The 24,296-nt window shown below is 39.7% G+C and overlaps 1 protein-coding gene across 2 annotated transcripts in view; it reads left to right on the plus strand.

The window, feature by feature from the left end:
* FIGN (fidgetin, microtubule severing factor) overlaps positions 1–20,137 on the plus strand; it is a 127,477-nt gene extending 107,340 nt beyond the window's left edge. Inside the window, exon 4 of one of the 2 annotated variants that reach the window (XM_035132646.3) lies at positions 17,181–20,110. In XM_035132646.3, the coding sequence (XP_034988537.2) occupies positions 17,181–19,429 (2,249 nt within the window). In that variant the 3' untranslated portion in view covers positions 19,430–20,110. Of the gene's footprint in view, positions 1–17,180 lie in introns of both variants that reach the window. The other variant, XM_035132656.3, reaches the window with a different exon arrangement.
* The last annotated feature ends 4,159 nt before the right edge of the window (positions 20,138–24,296 follow it).

A 24,296-nucleotide genomic window follows, 5' to 3' on the forward strand; every position in this document is an offset into this window, starting at 1 on the left:
GTTGTTATGCCACCCATCTGACTGGGTTGCCCCAGCCAGTCATTTATTTGCAAGATTATATACTTATTTCCTAACTCTGGTACACCAATTTTATGATCAAGAAAATGGTGTTTAATTTTTGTACAAAACCAAAGAAAGTGTGAGACCACTGACGCAAGTATCAGAAGCTACCTCTTTCCTGACTAAACTCGTAAGGGATGTGTTATGTGCAACTTCAGCGTGACAATCGGAAAAAGAGAATTCTGTGGGAATTCTGTGTGTATGTATATGTAAAACTGCCGTTGCTGCTAAAGGTAAAGGTAAAGGGACCCCTGACCATTAGGTCCAGTCTGCTCTTAATCCTCGGCCACGTTAGTAGCATGCTAAAGCAGTTTATCGTCATATGTTGTCTTGTATATAGGAAACAACACTAAACCCAGCAAAACTCATTTCATATATAGCTTTCTTTCCCTCCACGGCATTCAGATCAAAGTTATTTTCTTCAAGCTGAACTAAACAGTTCCTGGGAGTGAAGGACATTGAATTAATGCACCATGTCACCCAGTCATGGCTATAGATCCCCCCCCCCTTTGCAAGTCTGAAATGCAACAGCTTGTACAATTGCATTAAAAATTAATGTGTAGATTACCAAAGTAAGTAAAATGCATAAATAAACTAACCTTCCTTTTTTTGCGAAAGCTGACTATGTTTTGCAGACATTTTAAGAAGGATTTCCTCCCCAAGGATAGTATTAGATTACTGTACTTCTAAATATACATTTAATGCATTTACTCTCCTTTAGTTTACACAGAGGTACTCTGATCTCAATAAAGTAACTGCATAACTTGATTAGATAGGTGGGTGCTAAACTGGGATATGCAATGGCATTAGGAATGGGAGATTGAGAGGAATATGTTGTTTATTTTAGATGAAGGTACTAAATCTGCATGGTGACCCGTATTAGTTCAAGATTGACCATTTATTTCAAACTTTCCAAAATTGATCTTTGCTTTCATATGCTTAAAAAGAACAGGACTGTGCCGAGAGGTCTCTCTGATTAACCCAACTATATCTGTAAAATACATATTTTCATGTTCATAAAGGATGAATATTAAGGATTAAAAGTAGGCATTTGGCATTCATAATTTTGTTTTGCTATTTTAAAGAAGGAAGGCTATTTATTGAAGCAACACAATTTTATAGATGAAAAATGTTACTGATTTAACCTTAAGACTAAGGTTTATGGCTACTGTGTTTATATATATATATATATATATATATATATATATACTCCCCAGAAAAAAAATTATACAAAAATGCATAGCCTTCTCCAGTGCTTTTTTTTTCTGGGGGGACGCATTTTGTGAATCTTTGTACTTTTGTACATTTACAGTTTATTTTCCCCGATTTTAACTATAAAATGAACTATAAACTGGTTGAGTCGAAATGTGAGTACCGCTAAACATTATTTTTCAAAGGAAAGAAGCACTGGCTATACTCCACAGATCTGTGAACAGAGCAATAGAAGCATATCTGCTTTCCCAATTGTAATACAGTAAATAAATGGTCAGTAGAGGGTGTGCTTCTTGTTTGTATCCCAGGATGTGCAGGATGTTGTTTGTATACAGGATGTGCAAATAGAGTAGCTTCCTGCTAAATGAATGCTAGATCTAGCATAGGATCAGGGAGAATGTTGGCTAGTAATCTAGCTAGTAATCTGATCTGCTTTTTGCATTCATGGAAAATGCATCTTCCTTGATTAGAAAATATTAAGATTCACTATCACTTAACGCTGAGCACACCATTGATCTGAATCAACAATGGTCATTCAATATTCATATCAGTATTTATCCTTATTTATTTCCTTCTTTAAATGTCTCCCTTTTATTTATGCAAGTATGAGAATGTCGATGGTGACAAACAAGAATGTTTGCAACATGTGGTATGTGGTCTTTATGAGTCACAGAATGCTATTAATGCATAAATGTGAAATTTGCATGTCTAATACACTGCAGGAGGGAGGACTTAAATAGATTTCCAAACCCATCTCCCTGATTAGCTGTTAAAAATCAAGGTATTTTGTATACACCCATAGCTGTGTGTGCTTTAGTTGTGCATGCTTGCTTGCAAGAACAATAACTCCACCCAAGACAAAAAATAACGGGCAAATCTTAGAAATTTACTTCAGATAGAAATTATGTTTTTCTGCATTACTATCCAGATTAAATCTCTGGTTGCAATCATTTGCAGAGTTTTACATAAAAATAAGTCCAATTTAACTCACTGGACTTAACTCCAGGGATGCAAACAGGATTTCCTAGGTCTGGTACATTGTATGTGGATTGCCACCCCACCCCATAATCTATTCTCAAGAAGTGCTGTTTATATTTTATCACATTATTATTATTATTATTATTAATCTGTTGGGAGCTGCCCAGAGTGGCTGGGGAAACCTAGCCAGGTGGGCGGGGTATAAATAAATACCTCCGTCCGTCCCTCCCTCCCTCACAGGGATGTTAGACTTACTTGATTTCTTCTTCACCCTTTACCATAAGGTCCCTTGTTGGGTTACAGTAATGTAAAATTCATTATTAAAAACAGGTTTAAAAAATTACAGTTACAGAAATAGGGGGGATGCTAATACTAATCCTAAAAGTGGGGGCAGGGAGGATAATGTGCACAACCTTGAGCTCCTGCATAGAAAACCAAGATAAAATATATAATGTCAGTCACAGCAGCCCCCTTGTTTTAGCTGCAACATTTTATAGTCCTGATGTTTACTGTCACAGAGAGAGAGAGAGCCAAACTTGAGAAATCACCAACAAGCAAATGTGGTCTAAACTGAGCGTAGGGCTTGCTGATCAGAAGGTCGGCGGTTCGAATCCCTGCGATGGGGTGAGCTCCCATTGTTCGGTCCCAGCTCCTGCCCACCTAGCAGTTCGAAAGCACGTCAAAGTGCAAGTAGATAAATAGGTACCGCTCCGGCGGGAAGGTAAACGGCATTTCTGTGTGCTCCTCTGGTTCGCCAGAAGTGGCTAAGTCATGCTGGCCACATGACCCAGAAGCTGTCTGCAGACAAACGCCAGCTCCCTTGGCTATAGAATGAGATGAGTGCCGCAACCCCAGAGTCATCTGCAACAGGACCTAACCGTCAGGGCTACCTTTACCTTTTATGTGTAGATTCACAACTTTGATGTCTCAACTACCAACTCTCAGCCTAGCCTACCTAGTTGTGAACATAAAAGAGGGGAAAGGGATAACAATACACACAGATATAAGCTCCTGGGAGTAAAATCAACAATATGCAACAAATATGTGCACTACCAGAACTCTCAGCAAAGCTCATACACAAAACATTTTGATAAACAGAAAAGCATTATTGTGGTAAAATACAGTCTACCTGCAGCCATAAGGTGCTGGCTGATTCATTATATATTTTTGCTTCTGGTTATCGTATACAGTACTGGTAAATAACAGCCCAATGATGGCAAGCAGACCAGTAGCGGCTGGGTGGGGGACATAGAAAACCGAGAGCAGGCATTGCAATTGCTCTTTCCTTCTTTCTTTCCTTCCTTGACAGGAACAAAGCCTAATTTATGTCAAGGGTTTTTAGTAAAACATATGGAAACCACCCAGTTGTTTTATTCTGTAAAGGCAGCACACTTGGGCAGAGAATGAAATAATTTGGACGCCAAGGAAAGTGTTTAATCAAACACACCCTAATATCCTTCTCTATCCAGCATCAGCAACAATGATCCACTCCTGCTTTTTCTGCTCCTCTGAAAGGGCAATCCCACCGATACCCAGGTGGGAGTGGTCTGCATTTCTTCCTCTGATAGCCTAGCAACAGTGATTAAGTGATTAAGCGTCCTTAGCAATGGCACAGAAGCCTTCAAAGTGCCTCTGCATTTCATGCTCTAACTTTCTTCAGAAATGTCTGATGACTTGTTTTTTAAAAAAGAAAAGAAAGCTAAGACTCTGGGGTCCCTTCTGGGTCAGGACCTGGCACATGCTTAGCCCCTGTGATCCCTTGTTAGTGGTCCTGTTTAATTCTGTGTACAGTCACACCTCCCCCTTGTTTTCTGTCTGTCACATGTTCAATTTATGTACATAGAGAGAGTGTGCGTATGTTGTTAAATATCAGAAACTTCTTTAATGTTGTTTTGTTTATATTCTGATAAAAAAATCAAAATGTCCAAATATTTGAAGTGAAAAACTGGAATAATGATGATGATGATATAATTTCATTAATAATGTCTGCTACCTTCTCTCACATTCTACTTCAAGTCTGTGACTAAATGCAGACTGCATAGCTTCAAGGTCAGCCAAATCCCTCCCCCTACTTTGTTCACCATCGGGTCTGATAAAAAGTTTGGGGCAACTTGAAAGCTTCTTATTTTGAGAGTTTTTGGTTGACCTAATGGACATATTGCCCCAACGTATATTTGGGATTTAGGTGATAAAATCCATCAACTCTCAGATTAATGTTAAAAAAGAAAGAAAAAAAGAAGTCCCCATAATAGAAGATTACATAATAGAAGAGAAATAATCCTTGCACTAGATCAGGCATAGGCAACCTTGGCTCTCCAGATGCTTTGGAACTACAACTCCCATGATCCCTAGCTAACAGGGCCAGTGCTCAGGGATCATGGGAGTTGTAGTTCCAAAACATCTGGAGAGCCAAGGTTGCCTATGTGTGCACTAGATGCACTCAAGGAAACTTCATAACATTTTGAAACACTGTTGTAAACTAGGCTGTGAATCTTTTTATTTTATTTTCTGCAGAAGGTAATGTTGCCTTGAATGTTCTTGTTCTTATTTAACAGTGTTGTCCTATACATTTCTACTCCAGAGGTAAGCCCCGTTGAGTTCAATTGGTACATACTCCCAGCTAAGTATACATTTAGCCAAGCACTGCAATCCTAAGAGGGGCCTGCGAGGTGCAGAAAGTGGATCCCCTGCTGCTTCAGCAGCCCTGCTGGCTTCGGCAGCCAGGACAGAACGCAAGGGAGGTTTTCAGTTTTTATGCACTAGCTTGAGGCTGGTGCAACAGCCCTTTTCCAGGAGACAGTTCAACATGGCATCCTGTCCCACTCCTAGCCCACCACTAGCTGTCTGCCACAAGTGGAAACACTGCCAGCAGTAGCTTGTCACCAAGGCACAGTAGGGGTCTCTTGTGGTGCTTCCCTTCAGGTAGAGACCAGCAGTTCATAACCCTCACCAGCTATATTGCTCAGGGGGTTAGGACAGTGCTCTTAGTGTCAGGTAAAAGAACAACTTTTATACTCATTTCCATAATTTACCCGTAAATATTGACATTTATCATGGCAAGTTGCAAATATCATTAATAAGCGTCATGACACAAACCTGTCGACATTTGCAAGTAGAATCCAAGGCTAACTAAATGCTTTGCAGAAATGCTTTAAATCAGTCTGGTGTTCATTGTCGCCAGTAGATGTTGTTATTGTTGTTATCATTAATTTATTACTACACAATCATCTCAAGGAGATGAGCAATAAAAACAGCAAAAAACAAACAAACAACCCAGTTTAAAACAAAAAAAAAAGTCAATGCATTTAAAACAAAATTAAAACAATAAAAAACAGATATCCAATCATTCAGCTGGGAAAGCCTGTCAGAACAAAAATGTCTTCATTTGTTTCCAGAAAGTGTGTGTGTGTCATATCTCAACAGGAATGCTCTTCTGCAGAAAATGGGCAGCTACACTGAAAGCCCTCTTCTGAGTTACTGAAGAGCAGCCTCTGAAATATTTGGAATTTGCAGGAGAAACTTTCTCACAGACCACAGGGATCTACTGGCTATATAAGGGACTAGCTGGCCCTGCCACGCGTTGCAGTGGCTAATCCCTGTGACTGCCCCCACCCTGCACCCCACAGATCCATGCCCTATTCTGTTCCTCCCCCCTCCACCTGCGGCTCATCCCTGTGAATCCCCCAACTCCCTCTTCCCCCCCAACACCCACCCAGGCAAGTCAGTACCTCCATGCGGCCTACTCTGTAAAGGCTATTATGTTGTCCGCCCCCCTGGGTCATCCCTGTGAATCCCCCAACTCTGTCCCGACCTATATTCCGTCCCCCCCAACCCCCACCCAGGTGAGTCAGTACCTCCATTTGGCCTTGTCTGTAAAGGCTTCAGCCTAGTGGTGCTATTCCTATACAGTATGGCATATATTCATTTTACGTCCACTGGAGGGTGCTAGGTTTTAAAGACAAATTCATGTTTTTACCTGTGTTAGGTGTGTGATTTGGAGACTCTAAGGTTCTGCAAACACTCTTGTATTGGCAAGGAATGCTGTATCCAAATTTGAGCGGAATCGGTCAAGCGGTTTCCAAGAAAAGTGGACTATATTTCCAAGAAAAGTGGACTCTAACAACCATGGCCCTTCTACATTTATATAGAAAGATAGATAAGGCAGTCTCACAAATAACCCATTCCTGGCCTATATAGAGCCATATGTGTTAGCACCAACACCTTTAACTTGGCTTGGTCATAGACTGGCATATCCCACAAAGAAGGTGTAATGTGCAGGTGGCAATTGGATTCTGCAAGCAACCTAACCACCATGTTCTGCAGCAGCTGCAGCATCCAGTCCAACCCCAGATGTGGTCCACATTGAGCACATTACAGTAATCCAACCATGAGGTTACAAAAGCATGGACAACTGTGGTCAAACTATCCTAATCCATCAATGGTCATAGGTGTCCTACCAAATGAAGTTGGGGAAAGGCAATCTAGGCCACCAAGGATACCATGAGATAGTCTAGGTCAGAGGTTTTCAACCTTCTTGGGTCCACGGCTCCCTTGACCAACCTCTCTGTGGGGCTCAGGACCCCAGTTATATCACCTGTTTTCAAACACCCTCCCTTGTGGAGTGTTCCCTCAGCCTCCTCTCTTCTCCTGTTTCCTTGGGAGTCCTCTGGGCAGCCGCAGCTGCTGCCCTTGGTCTCTGAGCTGCCTCCCCTGCCCCCTCCTCACACTGCCCCACATAGGCCTGGGAAGCACCCTCTGGCCAGCGCCAGAGACACCATCTGCCTGGGGAACTGTGCAAACTTTTGGGAGGCAAAGATGAGAGCATCAGAGGAGGGAGGGAAGGAACGAGAGACAGAGGCCAGTGTTGCCTGCAGCACCCCTGACCATCATTCAAGGGACCCCAGGGTGCCACAGCACACTAGTTGAAAACCACTGGTCTAGGGAATGATAGGAACTGTGAATAATTTGATTTCCTTTCAGTATGATTAGGTACACAAATATTAAAATTAGTGTTTATCTTTAATGATATTATACCCCAAACACTATTACTTTGTTTGAGGTTTTAATTGTCTTTAGCCTCTCCTTATCACCCCAACCCCATTGTTGTTTTTTAATCCTGTTTATTACAGCTTGACTTATATGTGGAAGTGATCAGGCCAAAATTAAACACTTCTTATTGATTTCAATGGAAGACTGCTAAACACATGTTTAACACTCCAATTAAAATCAACAGGACAAAAGTGCTTAATTGTGTGTAGGCTGTGCCATTTTTTGGCTCACGGGTCGATGTATAACAAATACTGAATAAATTGAAAGGTTTAGATTATGAGAAAATGAGGAAGGTATGTCCAAGGCAAAAAACAACAACAACAACAACAACAACAGCAACTTTTCAATAAACATATTAAATGGTCCTAATGTATAAATGCGCACAACAATTTCCCATGTAGCAAACATGAGCAACTTAACCAATATATTCATGTCGAACTTATTTGGGTGGGAACTACGTTGCCTTTTCTATTGTTGTTGTTTAGTCGTTTAGTCGTGTCCGACTCTTCGTGACCCCATGGACCATAGCACGCCAGGCACTCCTGTCTTGCACTGCCTCCCGCAGTTTGGTCAAACTCATGTTCGTAGCTTCGAGAACACTGTCCAACCATCTCGTCCTCTGTCGTCCCCTTCTCCTAGTGCCCTCCATCTTTCCCAACATCAGGGTCTTTTCTGCCTTTTCTATAGCCATCTTCAAATGAAAATTATCATTTTAACAAGTAACTGCCTGTATCCATATATACCAACTCAGTAACTTTGGCTTGCAATAAGGCAAAACAACAATGCCTGAGGTATATTTTTCATCCCATTACTTTGTTTCAATAGTTACTTTGTTCTTATGTCAATCTCTCTCTTCATTTGATAGAGATTTTTTTGTAGTATGAGACTTATTACAATATGTGCTAAACACGTTTAAGGCAGAATTGCCTTTGTGATTGTTAGAACTTCAGCCATGTATATTAGAAGAAAGGGGTTGGAGGATGGGGGTGAGAGTAATTTGCTGCAATTGTATTGTAATTGGCAGTCGTGAGGTGTGAAAAGTGTGATTTAAAAGGAATAATCATTTGACAGTATTTAAATTAGATAATTGGGATGTGGAGTGTACAGGTTTCAAAATTGTTCTGCAACTAGTTACAAGCTCCCAATTGGTTCACTATGATATTATACTATGTGTGTTCCCTGTAGTCAGTATCGAGTTAAACTATTTGGTTCTGAGAGGAAAAGAATTATAAATTTTCAGTGTTAACTTTCATGGAACCATTACAGATGCCTTATACTGAATCAGACCATTGGTCCATCTAGCTCAGTGTTATCTGTACTGATTGGCTGCAGTTATCTAGGGTTTCAGATAAGGGACATTCCCAGCCCTTCCACGGCATGCCAGGGATTGAACCTGGGACCTTCTGCATGCAAAGTAGATGCTATACCACTGTACTACAGTCCTTTGGCATTCAGAAGGGCTACAAAGTCAAAGATGTATTCTATTATTAAGAATATTTTAAGGGAAGGGGGTGTTAATATGAAAAACTAGTGTAAAGTTAGAGCATGGTAGAAGGAGGAAGCCAGTTACATGAATGCAGTCCTGCACATGTTCGTGAAATTGCACCATTGTACATACCCTCCAACATTTTTCCAATGACAATAGGGACCTCCCATACCATAATGATAATTTTACTATTTATACCCCACTCATCTTACTGGGTTGTCCCAGCCACTCTGGGCAGCTTCCAACATATATAAAAATGTAATAAAACATTAAACATTAAAAAAACACCTTCCCTATACAGGATTCCCTTGGGGGTTGGATAGCTCTAAACCCTCCAACATTTCTCCAATGAAAATAAGGACATCCTAAGGAAAAGTGGGACATTCCAGGATCAAATCAGAAACTGGGATGGCCTCTCTAAATCATAGGTGTCCCTGGAAAATAGGGACACTTGGAAGGTCTGCATTGTATAGTGTTCTAAGCTGTTCCTTCACTATTACACTTCACACAAAATAAAGAACAGCATTATATTTAATATTAATAAGGTGTGCATTTCATATTAAAATAGCAAAAATATGTTAGAGCAGGAAGGAACAATATGTGAAGTCTGCAATTCTAAAAACTTTCATGCAAATAAGTGCCTTTCAGATTGGAGAGATTTACTTGTAATAAACATATGTCTGCTTTCACATGTGCTTAGCAAACAGGGCCTTCTAAGTTGAAGTGGATAAAGCCTGCAACATGCCCATTTTAAAGCCACTGAGGTTCCATGTTGTCACACATGTCTAGATTAGACTTCTTATCTTCAATGGGTATGTATGAATGCCTTTGTTTCAGTGTATCAGTGTATCTGAAGAAGTGTGCATGCACACGAAAGCTCATACCAATGACAAACTTAGTTGGTCTCTAAGGTGCTACTGGAAGGAATTTTTTAATTTTGTTTCGACTATACTAAACCAACACGGCTACCTACCTATAACTTTGATGGAAACTCACTGTTGCAAATTCCAGAATAGTCAACCTTCCCAGGAGGGATGTATTTATTTCAATTTTCAATTTAAAAAATCCACAGTGCAGTAGCGGTTGACAGGGTGGCACAGACGAGGCATTGTTCACCTGGCTTTCCAAAAACAAGCATTGCTGCAATTTACTGAAAGGGGGGGGGAGTGGGCAGATGCCACAGCAGAGCTAATCCTTCACCAACTGCTGTTGCTACAGAATTTTGACACTATTTTGACTTAGTTTCACTATTATTATTATTATTACTACTACTACTACTACTACTACTACTACTATTTTATTATACGTTTAGATTCTTCCTTTCCTCCATCACAGAATGCACAGTTGGGGACATATAGTTACCCATCCAAACCAGCTTGGCTTCAGCAAGGTGGCCTATTATGCCTTCTTGGACCAAACAATCAAAGACTAGCAGTTTAATACTAAAATTACTGCTGGATTTACCCATCACCTCTTATAAGCTTTCCATGTGACATACAGAATTTTAGCATTTACATAAGTGTTGGAAGAGCCAGCAGCAATGGGTTTCCTTTTGGTAGGACAAATGGCTTCATAGTATTCTTTTCAAAGGCAGCTGTGGCTACTTATAGAACATAATGACTATATTTTCTCTTGTATAGGCAAAGGAAATTTTACAGCAGACATAGCTGCATAAACATTACCCATCACAGTATTAGCAACAACAATATTAGTACTGATTACATATTTATACAGTATTTTTTCCCCCAAATTGCTCAAAATGCTTCACTTGCATTAGCCCAGTAAACCTTTCAATAAACATGCATTGTTATCCACCTGTTACAAATTGTCATAAGGCAACTAAGTTCATGACTGATTTAAAATAAGAACCAGGGGACTTTCCAGTCCATCACTCATTTTCTTGTTGACTATGCTACACTAGAAGTCAGTGTGGGAGAAAACTATAGTTGTTTCAAATTGCAAGTGTGAGTGCATTCTTGCTGGTAATCATTCAACTGCCAAATCCTTGGGGAAAGTATATACCTTTTCTTTGCTCTTTGGTGTATATATACCTTGTAGAGAGGAATATCACATGCAAGACTTGGTCCCTGTCTTCTGGTAGCACAGAATTATGAACCAGAATTGTCTCTATTAAGGACCTGATTCTTAAAGGTTTTGAGCATCTTCAACTCAATGAAGCCTAACACTTAAGAGTACTTGACATCTTTGAGCGCTGGGACCTCATCTGAGTTGATGGATGTTCGCCTTTGATATAGAATCAGGTGTCTGCATTCAATCACTTCAGCGTAATTATTACAGTACGTATTCTAGATGTACAGTCTTTTCAATAGCTCCTAATACTTGACGTACAGCTGTCTAGTAGAACAAAATGAATGCTACATCAGTGTAGTGTGCCATTTTGTTAAACATGGGTCTAAAACTGAGCAATATCTGCTAGTTTCTAAATAGGCTTGAATCCGGACAGAAGCGTTGATGTGCAGTTAGATATGCATCTGCATCTAACAATGGCTCTACACATTTCCTCATTATATTGAAGTCTATGAGTTTGATGGACCAGATGTAATTAACCCATTCCACTAGCGGAAGTGAGTGAAAGGACCCTCAGTAGTACACTGGGGCTTTTCTCCTCTCCTCCCCCAAATCCGCACTAGAGTTTTGGAAGAATGCCCAGAACAGCACACAGAAGGAAAGTGGAGGAGATCGGGCAAGCAGAATTGCTTGCATTGATGGAACCATTGCTGTAGCACTACACTGAATTCCACCCAATATGTTTTGTGTCCCACATCACATGCAAGAGTGCACATGAGAAGCGACTCTTTTCAGGGACTACTTTTTAGTGGATATTTAACCTGAAGCACATTGTCAGAAATTAGTACTTGCTTGTGTTGTTTCCAGAGATCAGAGGTCAGGTAACTCTATGTCTTGGAGATGGCATCAAAGCTTTGTTGATGGATAATGTCCAAATGGATGTGTATCTTATTTACACCTTTACTAGTTTGCATTTAATTCAATAGGCCAGCTCTTTCAATGTAACACTTCTATACATGGTTAAAAGGAATTGGAATGTACAGGTGAGCAGAGTCCTTTAAAAGTTCAATGCTGAGGGTATAGAACACAGAAAAGAGATAATTGTTTTATTTTGCCTTGATTTGCTCTGAAGGCATATTCAGAAAAGCTAGTCAAGATACTTTGTACAGTTCAAAACAAGTTTGAACACTCTCAGCATGAAATGAAGATTTTCCCACCTTTAGGTTGATTTTCTCCTCCCATTTTCCTTCTCTCCTTCATTCTACATTTAAACACGATTGATATCTGCATTTTTCTTTCACCACCTCAAACTGTTTGGCTATTGTACTATATTTTAAGTGATGTTAACTGTTCTTATCAAATCTAATCACTTGAATCATGTAAATTGAATAGAAACACTAAGAAACAACACAGATTTTTGTAGTAGTTTAAAACAACAAAATAAATATTATCTTGTTATGCCTGATATTGAACGGACTGATCACCAAGGTGCTTTTTTCTCTAGATTCACATTAAATTCTGGACAGGTTCAGTCATTTTGGAGCTGAAAAACTGACAGTTTGCATTTGCAGGATTAGGTCCCATATGTGCTGTGATTCTGAAACGAGTCCTGTAGGGATGTGTTAAGCCTTGACAGCCTTTAACTGTGATTCCGCCTCCCCCACTTACTTTCAGTTAATTTTGACACAGTGAGGGAGGGAGGGAGGGAGAGAATTATGAAGTTGCTTGCACATGGTACAGTATATGATGTTTGAAAAGCATGAAATATTTTGGAATAGCTCCCCCCCAAAAAATTAAATAAAAGGGAGTAAAATATTTTTTTAACAACCTGATTGGTCTAAGCATAATCCATACAACAGTTCAGGACACTACAAAATACTGTTTGCAGCAGTCAAAAACGAATTTGCAACAGTATTGTCTAAACACCCACACACACCCCTAGATTTTTTTTAAAATATGATAATATCTGAAAAGCTGTTGTTGAATGTGTCCAGATTTGGACAATTGCATATATTTGCTCTTTATAATAACAATTCCTTAATTTTCTTTCTTAGTATTTTTCCTTAGTATGGTTTGCTTAGCTTGCCTTTTCTATCTGAACCACAATTGCCATGCTGATAAAATGATTGCCAGATATCTCTTACTTTTAAAGAATATTGATGCTTGCCAAAATATCTGACCAGTACAACTCCATAGAGGCCAACGAACAAACCCCACAGCCAGTAATATTTCTTATTTTTGAATCTGATAAGGCAGCCGTAGTGCACTCTGTATTATTATGGATAATAGCTTTATTTACAAATCACACTAATACTGTACAATCATCCCCAAACTTCGGCCCTCCAGATGTTTTGGACTACAATTCCCATCTTCCCCGACCACTGATCCTGTTAGCTAGGGATCATGGGAGTTGTAGGCCAAAACATCTGGAGGGCTGCAGTTTGGGGATCCTGCACTAATAATTATAATGCAGTAGAACAAATGCTTACGTTTAGGTTATGAGAATAGTCCTGTTTCCTTAAATTCCTATTGTAATTCTGAAATGCTGCTTTTACAGCCTATGTTAAATGTACTGGTACTCAATATGCACTAATAAATAAACTTTCAATTATTGTGCAGTGAGCAGATTCACAACTAAGATAGTAATCTGAAACCAATGGGCTAACTAGTAATTATGCCAAATAAATAGTTTTGATGCATGTGATTATTTATACCAGAGGAATGAAAACAGAAAAAACTTAATTGCTTTTCAAGATCAGTTTTTAAAAAGTTGATATGTCATACTAAACATTTTAACATAATACAGGCTTGCATGTTCACTTTGTTAGAGTGTTTCCACAATAAACAATATCTTTTCCATTCCCCTGTTCCCCCACCCCACCCCTCGGTTACTGTGTGATAAACAATATTGGGTAGCTCCATTAAAATCAGTGAGATTTTTTTTTTACCATTGACTACTATAATATGCAGGTTATGCCTATATATCTGAGCAAATGCACAGAAGTTCTAATTCAGATTGCACAAGAAGGCAGTACTGTACAGTGGAACCTCGTGCTACGTGCCGTCCTCCTTATGAATGCTTCGGGTAACAAGCTCCACTCACCCAGAAGTCGTGCGGCAGCAGCAGCAGCAGCAGGAGGCCCCATTAGCAAAAGCACACCTCATGTTAAGAACTGTTTTGGCTTAAGAACGGAGCTTCGTAACCGGAGGTACCACTGTATATTTGACAGTACAATCTGGCATGCGTTTTGAGGGGTGGTGGTGTTCTGTATTGCTGCTCCTACGCTGCTCTTATGCTGCCTAAGAAGTGCACAAAACTATCAAACGTTTCAGGTTCATAACACTGATACCATCTATAAGCAATGCATGGGAGTGGTACAAGAATATAGCGGGCACTGATCCATTTGAGGAAGTGGCTTCAATGCACCCCCACACAGTTGCTTTATAGCATTTTGTGCTCACACTGCATCTGGTGCCGCTTACTGTTTACATCAGGTAGTCTCTGATTCAAATTTTACCTCTGCCATGAACTCATTAGGCAAGCCACTATCTCAGCCCCAGAATGGGAATAATAATATAGGTATCTGAAGAAGTGTGCATGCACACAAAAGCTCCTACGAATGACAAACTTAAGATGCTACTGGAAGGAATTTTTTTATATTGTTATTATAGTTGTTGTTGTTGTTGCTATTGTTATTACTACTACAACATAGTTCAGTAATGAAAACTGCAAGAAATTAATGCTTGTGAAGCAATTTGGGTGCTCTAAAATTCTACATAAATGTCATATATTGTTATTAGTAACTTTTGTTCTGCATTCAGATTATCTTCCCTTGATGGGGCAAGTGCACAAATACATGGAAGACTGCAGCCATTGTGTTAAAGCATGTTTTATTAACTCCAGAATTAATGTTTTACCAATTAAGCTTTGCAGATGTAAATTATACCCATGATTACATACCATTTGTATCATTTGCTTGGCAGGTTGCAGATGAATAAATTCTAAAATTCTTTTTAAAAAAATTCCCTCCATACATACCGGTAACAACTGAAGCATTAATCTGTTCAAATATTTTAGCTTATGCATAAGGAATCAGAAGCCTTCTCTGTTTTGTAGTCTCTCAAAATCAAAAACATAAAACATTTTTAAAGGGGGGGGGTATTTTATTTTATTTAAGTTAAAGTGTTTTGTATGGCTGTCACATATATTTACCTGTTTTCCTTGGTGAAATTAAATCCTCCTATTTACTATAAGTTTACTGATTTTTCTTAAAATGAAGGAGTGAACATCCAACTGTCATGAATTAAAATTTGATTTTGAAAATGTGGGTTGAAAGTATAGCAGTTAGCAACATATTTGTCAAGATAAAACTAAATCAGAGCACATCTTACACATTCTTATGCAAAGTATGATTTTAGATACTAACTGAAATTCTTAGATCAAATTACAGCATGGGTTAGCAAGAAAACCCCCAAAACCTATGTGAATTTTAACAACAAACTGTCCTAAATAATCCCAATACAAATGAGCATAACTGCAATAAAATACATTTACAAATTAATCCTGTTGCTCTATTAATTTATTGTGTAATTACTGCAATTCTGCCCACCTTGTTTTCAGTATTTCTTAATCATTAAGCTGGAAGCCTGACAGCAGTGCCAGCCCTGGCATGATTCTCTTTGACTAAAACCTTGTAAATTAACACAATTAGCACAGCATCATGCTGCTAATTAACTTCCTGTGTCTGGTGCAGCGGATGTGCAAACAAGGAAGAAGGAATCAGAAGGGAATAAACATGCCATTCTGTTTCCAAACTGTATGCTGTGTTAGGTCTAGCTCAGCAGGGCTAAACTGGTCATGTCAAGATTCTGGAGTCAGGCAAAGGAGGGCTAAAGGGGTTTGGGAAGAAGAAAAGCAAGATGAGGAGGGTACAGGCTTTCAAAAATAGACTGCAGAATTCATAAGAGAACCCTGTACCACAAATGCTCCGTTTACTCTAAGCCTTCTTATCAGAGAATCTGTGCCAAAGGGTACAAAAGACAGGTTGGTGGGAAAAATAAATAAAAATCAGTTTTTGTAAAACGAGCAAGATATTGCTGAGGCTTGCCTTCATGCTGCCTACAATACACAGGTAAGAGTTGAAGAAGCTTTTTTTAAAAAATGCTGGTGAACTCTGTTTGCCATTTGGAATAGCTTACCAAATTACAACTAAAGAAATATATCTCTTCTCTCTCTCTCTCCCTGGCATGGTTAATTGTGCTAATGCATTGGTCACACTGGGTTACTTAAGTATTCTCTGATTGTTTACAGCCAGCACTTCTTTGGTTTTTTTGTTTTTTGTTTGCTGAACTTTTAGCACTTAATTTCTCGTTTCACCCCACCCGCTATGTACCCTAGAGGCAGGGAGGGGAAGGGAGAGTTTGGAACAGGGAGGGAGGGAAAAGGAGAGCAAGTGAAAAAGGCAGACAGACAAGTGATGCTTGGGCTTTGCTCTTTTCTTCTCCCCCCCCCCCTTCCTCCCAGTGCCTCAACAACAGAACTGTGAGGCAGAGAGCAGCCAGTTGTAATTCATACCGAGTTGTAGGCTTTGTGTGATGAAAGCAACGGAGCGCTGCCTGGGAGATTGCTTTGCTGCACTCCACGAAGCAGATTTGAAACTGTCGTGGACCACTTTAGATGAGAGTTGGATTATGGAATGACCTGCTATGTCTGTGTCATATTGTTCTGCGCAGGGTGCATTATACTGTGCTAACTAGGTATTCAGTACCAAATAAGAAAGGTATCCTAGATGTGATCTGTCAGCTGTGTCGTGTGTGTCTCTCTCTCTCCTCTCTCACTCTCGCCCCGTGTGTTTAAAAAAAAATTAAAATTTAAAACTGAAACTGATGAGGGACGATAGAGTGTTTGTGATATGAAACATGTTACTTAACATTGAATCCATGCTCAGAATACTAAAAATGTACCAAATTAAACTTTTAAAACATCCAGCTGGGTTAAATCACACACACACCCAACTAATCAGATTGCAATTCTAATCCCAGTTATGTGAAAGTATCCCACACTGAATTCACTATGAGTTACTTCTGAGTAGACATGGTTAGGGTTGCACTGTAAGTGGAATATTTTAGAGAGGAGCATGTATATATTTTTCAAGAACATGTGCCACTGGTGATCTTCTTTTTTTTTTACAGACAGATTGGATGTATAAATAATCTGCTGACTTTAAACACAGCAATCATTATATCTATAAATGAAGAAATCAAGTGGATGTATTTTAGATGCCTTTGCAAAAGTGTTATCCGCTTGTTAATTTTGGCTGTTTTTTGTTTTGTTCTGTTTGTTTGTTCTCCCCACCCCAATCCTCAGGCTTGAAGATGCAGTGGACGCCAGAGCATGCCCAGTGGCCAGAGCAGCACTTTGACATTACTTCAACAACCCGGTCTCCTGCCCACAAGGTAGAAGCTTACCGTGGACACCTGCAACGCACCTACCAGTATGCTTGGGCTAACGATGACATCTCTGCTCTAACTGCCTCAAATCTGCTGAAAAAATATGCAGAAAAGTATTCTGGTATTTTGGAAGGGCCAGCTGAACGGCCTATCCTAAGTAACTACTCAGAGCCTCCATCAGGGCTGGTCAATGGCCGCAAGAGTGAAAGTGAACCCTGGCAGCCTTCTTTGAACTCTGAGAGTGTTTATCCCATGAACTGTGTCCCAGATGTTATCACTGCCAGCAAAGCTGGAGTAAATACTGCCCTCCCTCCAGCAGATGTCTCTGCCAGTATAGGGAGTTCACCTGGGGTGGCTAGTAACCTGACAGAATCTAGTTATTCTAGTAGTACATGTGGAAGTCATACGGTACCCAGTCTTCATTCAGGGCTCCCATCTCAGGAATATGCCACAGGATACAATGGATCTTACTTGCATACAAGTTATAGTGGCCAGCCAACACCTGCACTCCCTTCACCTCATCCATCCCCTCTGCATAGCTCTGGGCTTTTACAACCACCCCCACCTCCACCACCCCCTCCAGCCCTCGTACCAGGCTACAATGGAACGTCTAATCTTTCCAGTTATAGCTACCCATCTGCAAGTTATCCCCCTCAAAGTGCTGTTGGGCCTGGATATAGCCCTGGTGGTGCTCCTCCTCCTTCAGCATATCTGCCTTCAGGAATCCCAGCTCCAACTCCTCTTCCTCCTACTACAGTACCTGGTTACAGCTACCAGAGTCATGGTTTAACACCCATTGCACCCTCTGCCCTGACAAACAGTTCAGCGAGTTCTCTGAAAAGAAAAGCTTTCTATATGGCAGGACAGGGAGAAATGGACTCCAGTTATGGAAATTACAGCTATGGCCAACAGAGATCTACACAAAGTCCTATGTACAGGATGCCTGACAACAGCATTTCAAATGCCAACAGAGGGAATGGCTTTGACAGAAGTGCTGAACCACCATCCTTAGCATTTAAGCCAACAAAACAGATAATGGCTTCTGAACAGCAAAGGAAATTCAGCCAGTCCAGTAGGGCTCTGACACCCCCTTCCTACAGCACTGCTAAAAATTCACTTGGGTCGAGAGCAAGTGAACCATTTGGGAAGTACAGCTCTCCAGTAATGAATGAACACAGTGATGAGCATAGACAACTCCTTCCTCACCCAATGCAAGGCCCAGGACTTCGTGCAGCTACCTCATCCAACCACTCTGTTGACGAGCAACTGAAAAATACTGACGCACACCTCATTGACCTTGTAACCAATGAGATTATCAACCAAGGACCTCCTGTGGACTGGAATGACATTGCTGGCCTAGATTTGGTAAAGGCTGTCATTAAAGAGGAGGTTTTATGGCCAGTATTGAGGTCAGATGCATTCAATGGGCTGAGTGCTCTACCTCGGAGCATCCTTTTGTTTGGACCTCGGGGAACAGGCAAAACATTAATGGGCAGATGTATAGCTAGCCAGTTGGGAGCCACGTTTTTCAAAATCACTGGCTCCGGTCTTGTCACAAAGTGGATAGGGGAAGGAGAAAAAATTGTTCATGCCTCCTTCCTTGTGGCAAGGTGTCGCCAGCCTTCAGTGATTTTTGTTAGTGACATTGACATGCTGCTTTCATCCCAAGTGAATGAAGAACACAGTCCAGTATGTCGAATGAGAACTGAGTTCCTTATGCAGCTGGACACTGTGCTAACTTCTGCAGAGGACCAAATAGTAGTAATTTGTGCCACCAGTAAACCGGAAGAAATTGATGAATCTCTTCGAAGGTACTTCATGAAACGACTTTTAATCCCACTTCCTGACAGCACAGCAAGGCACCAGATAATAGTACAACTGCTCTCACAGCACAATTACTGTCTCAATGACAAGGAGGTTGCACTGCTTGTCCAGCGCACGGAAGGCTTTTCTGGACTAGATGTTGCTCATTTGTGTCAGGAAGCGGTAGTAGGCCCACTCCATGCCATGCCAGCCACAGACCTTTCAGCCATTATGCCCAGCCAGTTGAGGCCCATTACATATCAAGACTTTGAAAATGCTTTCTGCAAGATACAGCCAAGCATATCTCAAAAAGAGCTTGATACATATGTTGAATGGAACAAAATGTTTGGTTGTAGTCAGTGACAAGTCTTTTTTTAAAAAAAAAAATGTAATGAATGTTGGTGCGTGCACACACACATACATACACACAAACCTGTTACATAGGGCATGGGACCCCTCTTCAGCAGAGTTAAAATTGTGAAAGAGTACTGGGGGGGAGGGGGGAACAATGATCACCTTGCATCAAAAGAGCCAGGTGTAGGTTTGAAGGAATATTGCATCAAACAAGAGCCACAGATGATAGAAAGCATCTGTTGATGCTCCATTCTCTTCAGGCTAGACAACACACTCTCGCCGTGGAGCAAGGAGCCAAGTGGCTTGATTTTTAGAAGGACATGAACCCTGTGTGTTGATTCCATTCTGCTGTTCTCGAGATTTAGTTGCTGTCAAGTGCCTGAAGTGGTGCTTTCTCCCCCTCCCTTCTTTTCATTTTCTTTTCTTTTTTTGTTGGCCTCACAATTACATTGGTGGCATGTGCTAATATAAAGAGCTTTAACTTCAAAATGTTATGGGACTAAAGAAATGAATGGTTGCGTTGTGACAGAGAACTAGATTTTTATTTTGTTTTCTTATTTTTTTGGCTAAACTAAGAGCAACAGTATTCCTCAATCCTGTCTGTTCTGCAGTACTAAACTAAGAACAGGTAAAACAGGGTAATGGTAATCTGGACCTTAATTTCTGCAGTTCATTTCTTTTAATGTTCTGTCTGCAAAAAAAAAGAAAAAAGAAAAAAAACTCAGGAAAGTGATTGTGATTTGTACAGTACCTCAAAGGAATGTGTTGAAAGCACTATGTACTGCTGAGAGTTAATAGGATAGGCTTCAATGTTACTTTATATTAAATATGTATGTATGTTTACCTCAACAGTTGGGGGGGAAATGGCAAGGAGAAATATTTTGAATGTATCCAGGAGCAAGCTGAAATATGTTAGAAATGAATCTTTCAGCATTTCAAAATAGAACCAGAGAGGGTATCCCAGTGTTTAGGAAATGCTTCCCCCCCCCCTTAATATTGGGGATCAAATTGGAACACGAGAATTTTCATGGCAGTAGTGTGTGGAAGTCCTTAAGTCCTTGACAATTTTGTGACACATAGGTAGACAGTCCACCAACGGCAAGAAAGCCACCCTGTCGAATTAAGTAATCATCTGAGACAGTCAAAGGCAACATCTAGTTAGGACACTGAGAGGCAAATTACCTTAGACTACAATGGCTTTTATACCATGGTTTGAGATGTAGCGTCTTGATAATTTCACTGCGTCAATAGAACAAAATCATTCTAGGTCACTAAGAAAGGTTGTGGGTTGCAAAGCTGTTTGCAGCAATGCAGTGGATAGTAACCAAACAAAAAAGCAAGAAAAATTTAAGTCCTCCAATCACAATTTTCTTCCTCATCTTCCATTTCCAAAACATGAAGGAAATTTTTTTGCTTTTTTTGCTGGGGGAGGGTTGTGTGTACATTGTCTCTTCTGTTTTTCTCTCTCTTTTTTAATGTAAATGTGCCCACCATTTTATTTCTACCTCAGTTTTTGTTATATTCCTCTTTGGAAAGCAAAGTAAAGATGAGGACATGCTGGATTATATCTAGGATGCTAACCTCCTTAATGACTTTAATGGAACCCTATGAACGTTTTACTCAGAAGTAAGTTGTCCTGAGTTCAGGAAGATTCAACTCCCAAGGAAGTGTGCTTAGTATTTCAATCGAAGAGAAGGGAAGGGAAAGGAGGGGATGGAGGGAGATTCAGTTCTGGAGTGAAGCCCATCAATATCTCCTTGTCCAGAGAGGGCAAATGTTGCCGAGTCTTCTTTCTGGAAAGGCAGGACTAGCTAGCATGTGTGGCTTTTTGTTCTTTTTGTGCTTCCACTCCACATTGTCTTTTTTATTATTCTTTAATGCTTTTATGAGCAATTCTGTTCATGACAGCTGACTGATGCTGGTAATGTCTCTGAGCACTGTAGCAATCCGAGCCTTTACAGCCACATGAGCAGAACAGTCCCCCACTTTTTTGAAGTGATTTTCTGTTTACTTTAAAGAGAGAGTAGCAAAACACTTGCAAAGCACTGGCATTTTATGTTTCTTTTAAGTAATGTACCTTCAATTACATGAAATAAATGCACTGAAAAGCCCTAAGGAGAAAAAGACCAATCAGTTACCTGGTTATTTTGTGTCTTTAAAGCTACTTTCCAGTTACCATACCTGACATTTAGTCAGTTGAAACATTAGGGATGAGAAAGTTAATAGTGGGTAGGTAGATTGTATTTTATTTCTGATTATTGATTTCCTTTTAATTTCTTAAAATTTCTTTTAATATCCATGGCTAAGAACAGAGCAAATAAACCAAAACGTACATTCTAGCAATTCTTTTATTCAATCTAAATCTAGTGTTGTTTTTAAGGCAGAAGGTGCATTTTAAAAAAACACAGTGCCTTTCACTGATAAAGTAAAGTAAGATGCTTTGCATTTTCAAGTAGTGAATGCCTTCCTTTTTGCCTTTCAATACTCTTACATTTCTTCTATTATATCTTCCTTTCTGTTTGTGAAGCCCAAGTATCCCGTTTCCCAATGATTCACATTGATCTTGCAGACAGGTTTGCTGATGCAGATTGCTGATCTGTTTTTTATCTATTACACATTGCATTTTGTGTTTGCTATTAAGCTGTGCTGATTTGAAAGATTCAAGCGTGTTTTGAAGAACTAACTCGTGCTCACACCAGAAATTCTATGCTTTCTACTAAATCAATATTATTAACTAAACTTAAGTAAACATAATGTTATATACATGATCACATACAATATAAAGTTCTCTATCCCCATAGCCCACTAAATAAAATTAACAAAAACTACTTCAATAGAATTTTCAGGTCACATTTTGGCTCCCATTTTACATCATATATGTTGGGAAAGGTAATTATTATTTCAATTAACTTTAAATATAAAAAGCAAGATGATGAAGCTGAAAGAATTAAAAGTGTGTGTGTGTGTATGTATGCACACAGACCACTTGAATCCATTGATGCAAGCACCAGGGGATTAGGTTTTCATCCCAGTTGGTAGCTAGCTGCAGCTAGCGGGTATAATGCTTTACATAACATGAGCAGAATACTTTTGTTTACCCTATCTTCCTACCAACTGGAAGCAAGCTATAATATTCTATCAGTTCCTGCCAATGGAAGTTCCCTGATAAAAATGGAATTGCACAGCCTTTGTCCAGTGTGCTCAGACCCCATTTGCTCATTTTTAATGGACTACCCCTATGCTAGTTGGAAGCAACTGCTTCCATGCATCCTATGTGAATAGGGTCATTCTTTTCTTATGCTGCTACATTTCCTTCTGTACCCTATATGTCTCATTACAAAAGAAATGGATCCTAGGACTTAAGCTTCTAAGGTGTTGGATGATCCATGAAAGAGAAGACTAGCTTTTGGGAGGGAATCAATATGACCAACGTATGAAAGTCTTCTGCAGATTTAAAATGGCTTCTGTAGGAAGATATCTGCTATCTTTTTTCATTGGTCAGAACTATGGGTTCTGTATCAACAATAAATAAATAAAATAATAAAAATTGGGCAAGAATTGTCAGATTCCATATTGGGCAGATTTCATGTGCCTTTAATAAAAGGGAGAATATTAATAGTTTCAGCTTCTCCCACCATTATATCTACACCATAATTGAAACTGCACCTGCCAAACTCTTCCTTCTGTATAACTGGTAATTAGTTAAAGACAACAAAGCCCTGCCTGATGTCTTGTTGGAATGTTCCTTGAATACTTTGGGGTAGACAACTATTGCATGCTGGCTGTAGTAGCCTATCAAAATGTGTGGGATGAGATAATAATAGAAACCACCATTTATTTGCATAAGATGAGGCTTCTTCTTCAACTACAATAACAATTCCAAGAACAGAAAAAGCAGGGACCATTTTCTGCCAGCCAAATTATCAAGGCAATTCAAAATGCAGCATCATGACCTTTATATGAGTTTATACAGAAATACTCTACATTTCTGGCATGCTTCTTTCCCCAAAATATTTAGACCATTAAAGATAGTAGTGAAAAGTTTGCTGACTGAGCTGATCAATGGAATGTGAAAGCAGTTTAAGGCTATTTACTTTTGCACAAAATATTTCTCTATTAGTCAATTTGTATTCTATTCAAATGCAGATAGATGGGTGAAATGGTTTTTCTTGTGCATTTCAAACCCATCAAGGAGAAAATAAAACCTCCCAGTAAAACACATAGGCAAAGCACCATCTGGGAAAGCTAGCTCATCTGTCCAGGGGCTATGCTCTGTAAAATAGTACAAGGTCATTTTATATGGGCTGGCGTAATACTTTGCTAGGCAATTTTCGAAAGGAGATAATCTAGTGTAAAAACCCCAATTAATTCCAACAGATGTTGGTAGATGGTAATGTGTTTACATGTCAAAAGCTGCAAACAAAGGTTTCTGCTGCCTGAAAATGTGTGTAACTTTGAATAGACTGTTATAAGGACCAGCTTATGTGTTTCATTCAAATCAATGCAGACCTCATTCTATGAAATTGAAATATTTCCATTCTAAAGCGAGATCTCAAAAATAAAACATTGAAGTTGACTTTAAAAAATTTTCATACCATTTATTGCAACCCAAGCTCATCAGTTTGAATTACTTCTGATTTGGGAAATGCCTATCTTATCCTAATCTCTAAGGTATATGCTGTATATGTTAGCTTTCTTCACTAGTCTACTAGGAAAATCTATGTAAGATCCATTGACATGCATGTGTGTTGCCCACTTCTGCACCTCCCAGGCATTTCAATGGGATTTACATAGACAAAACTCCTGGTAAGGGTATGCTCCAGAACTGAAGATCAACATGCCTTCCCCTTACAGCACTAACTTCATTTCATCTTGT

Source organism: Zootoca vivipara, chromosome 1 (genome assembly GCF_965207765.1).
Source record: "Zootoca vivipara chromosome 1, rZooViv2.hap1.1, whole genome shotgun sequence".
NCBI classification, from domain to species: domain Eukaryota; kingdom Metazoa; phylum Chordata; class Lepidosauria; order Squamata; family Lacertidae; genus Zootoca; species Zootoca vivipara.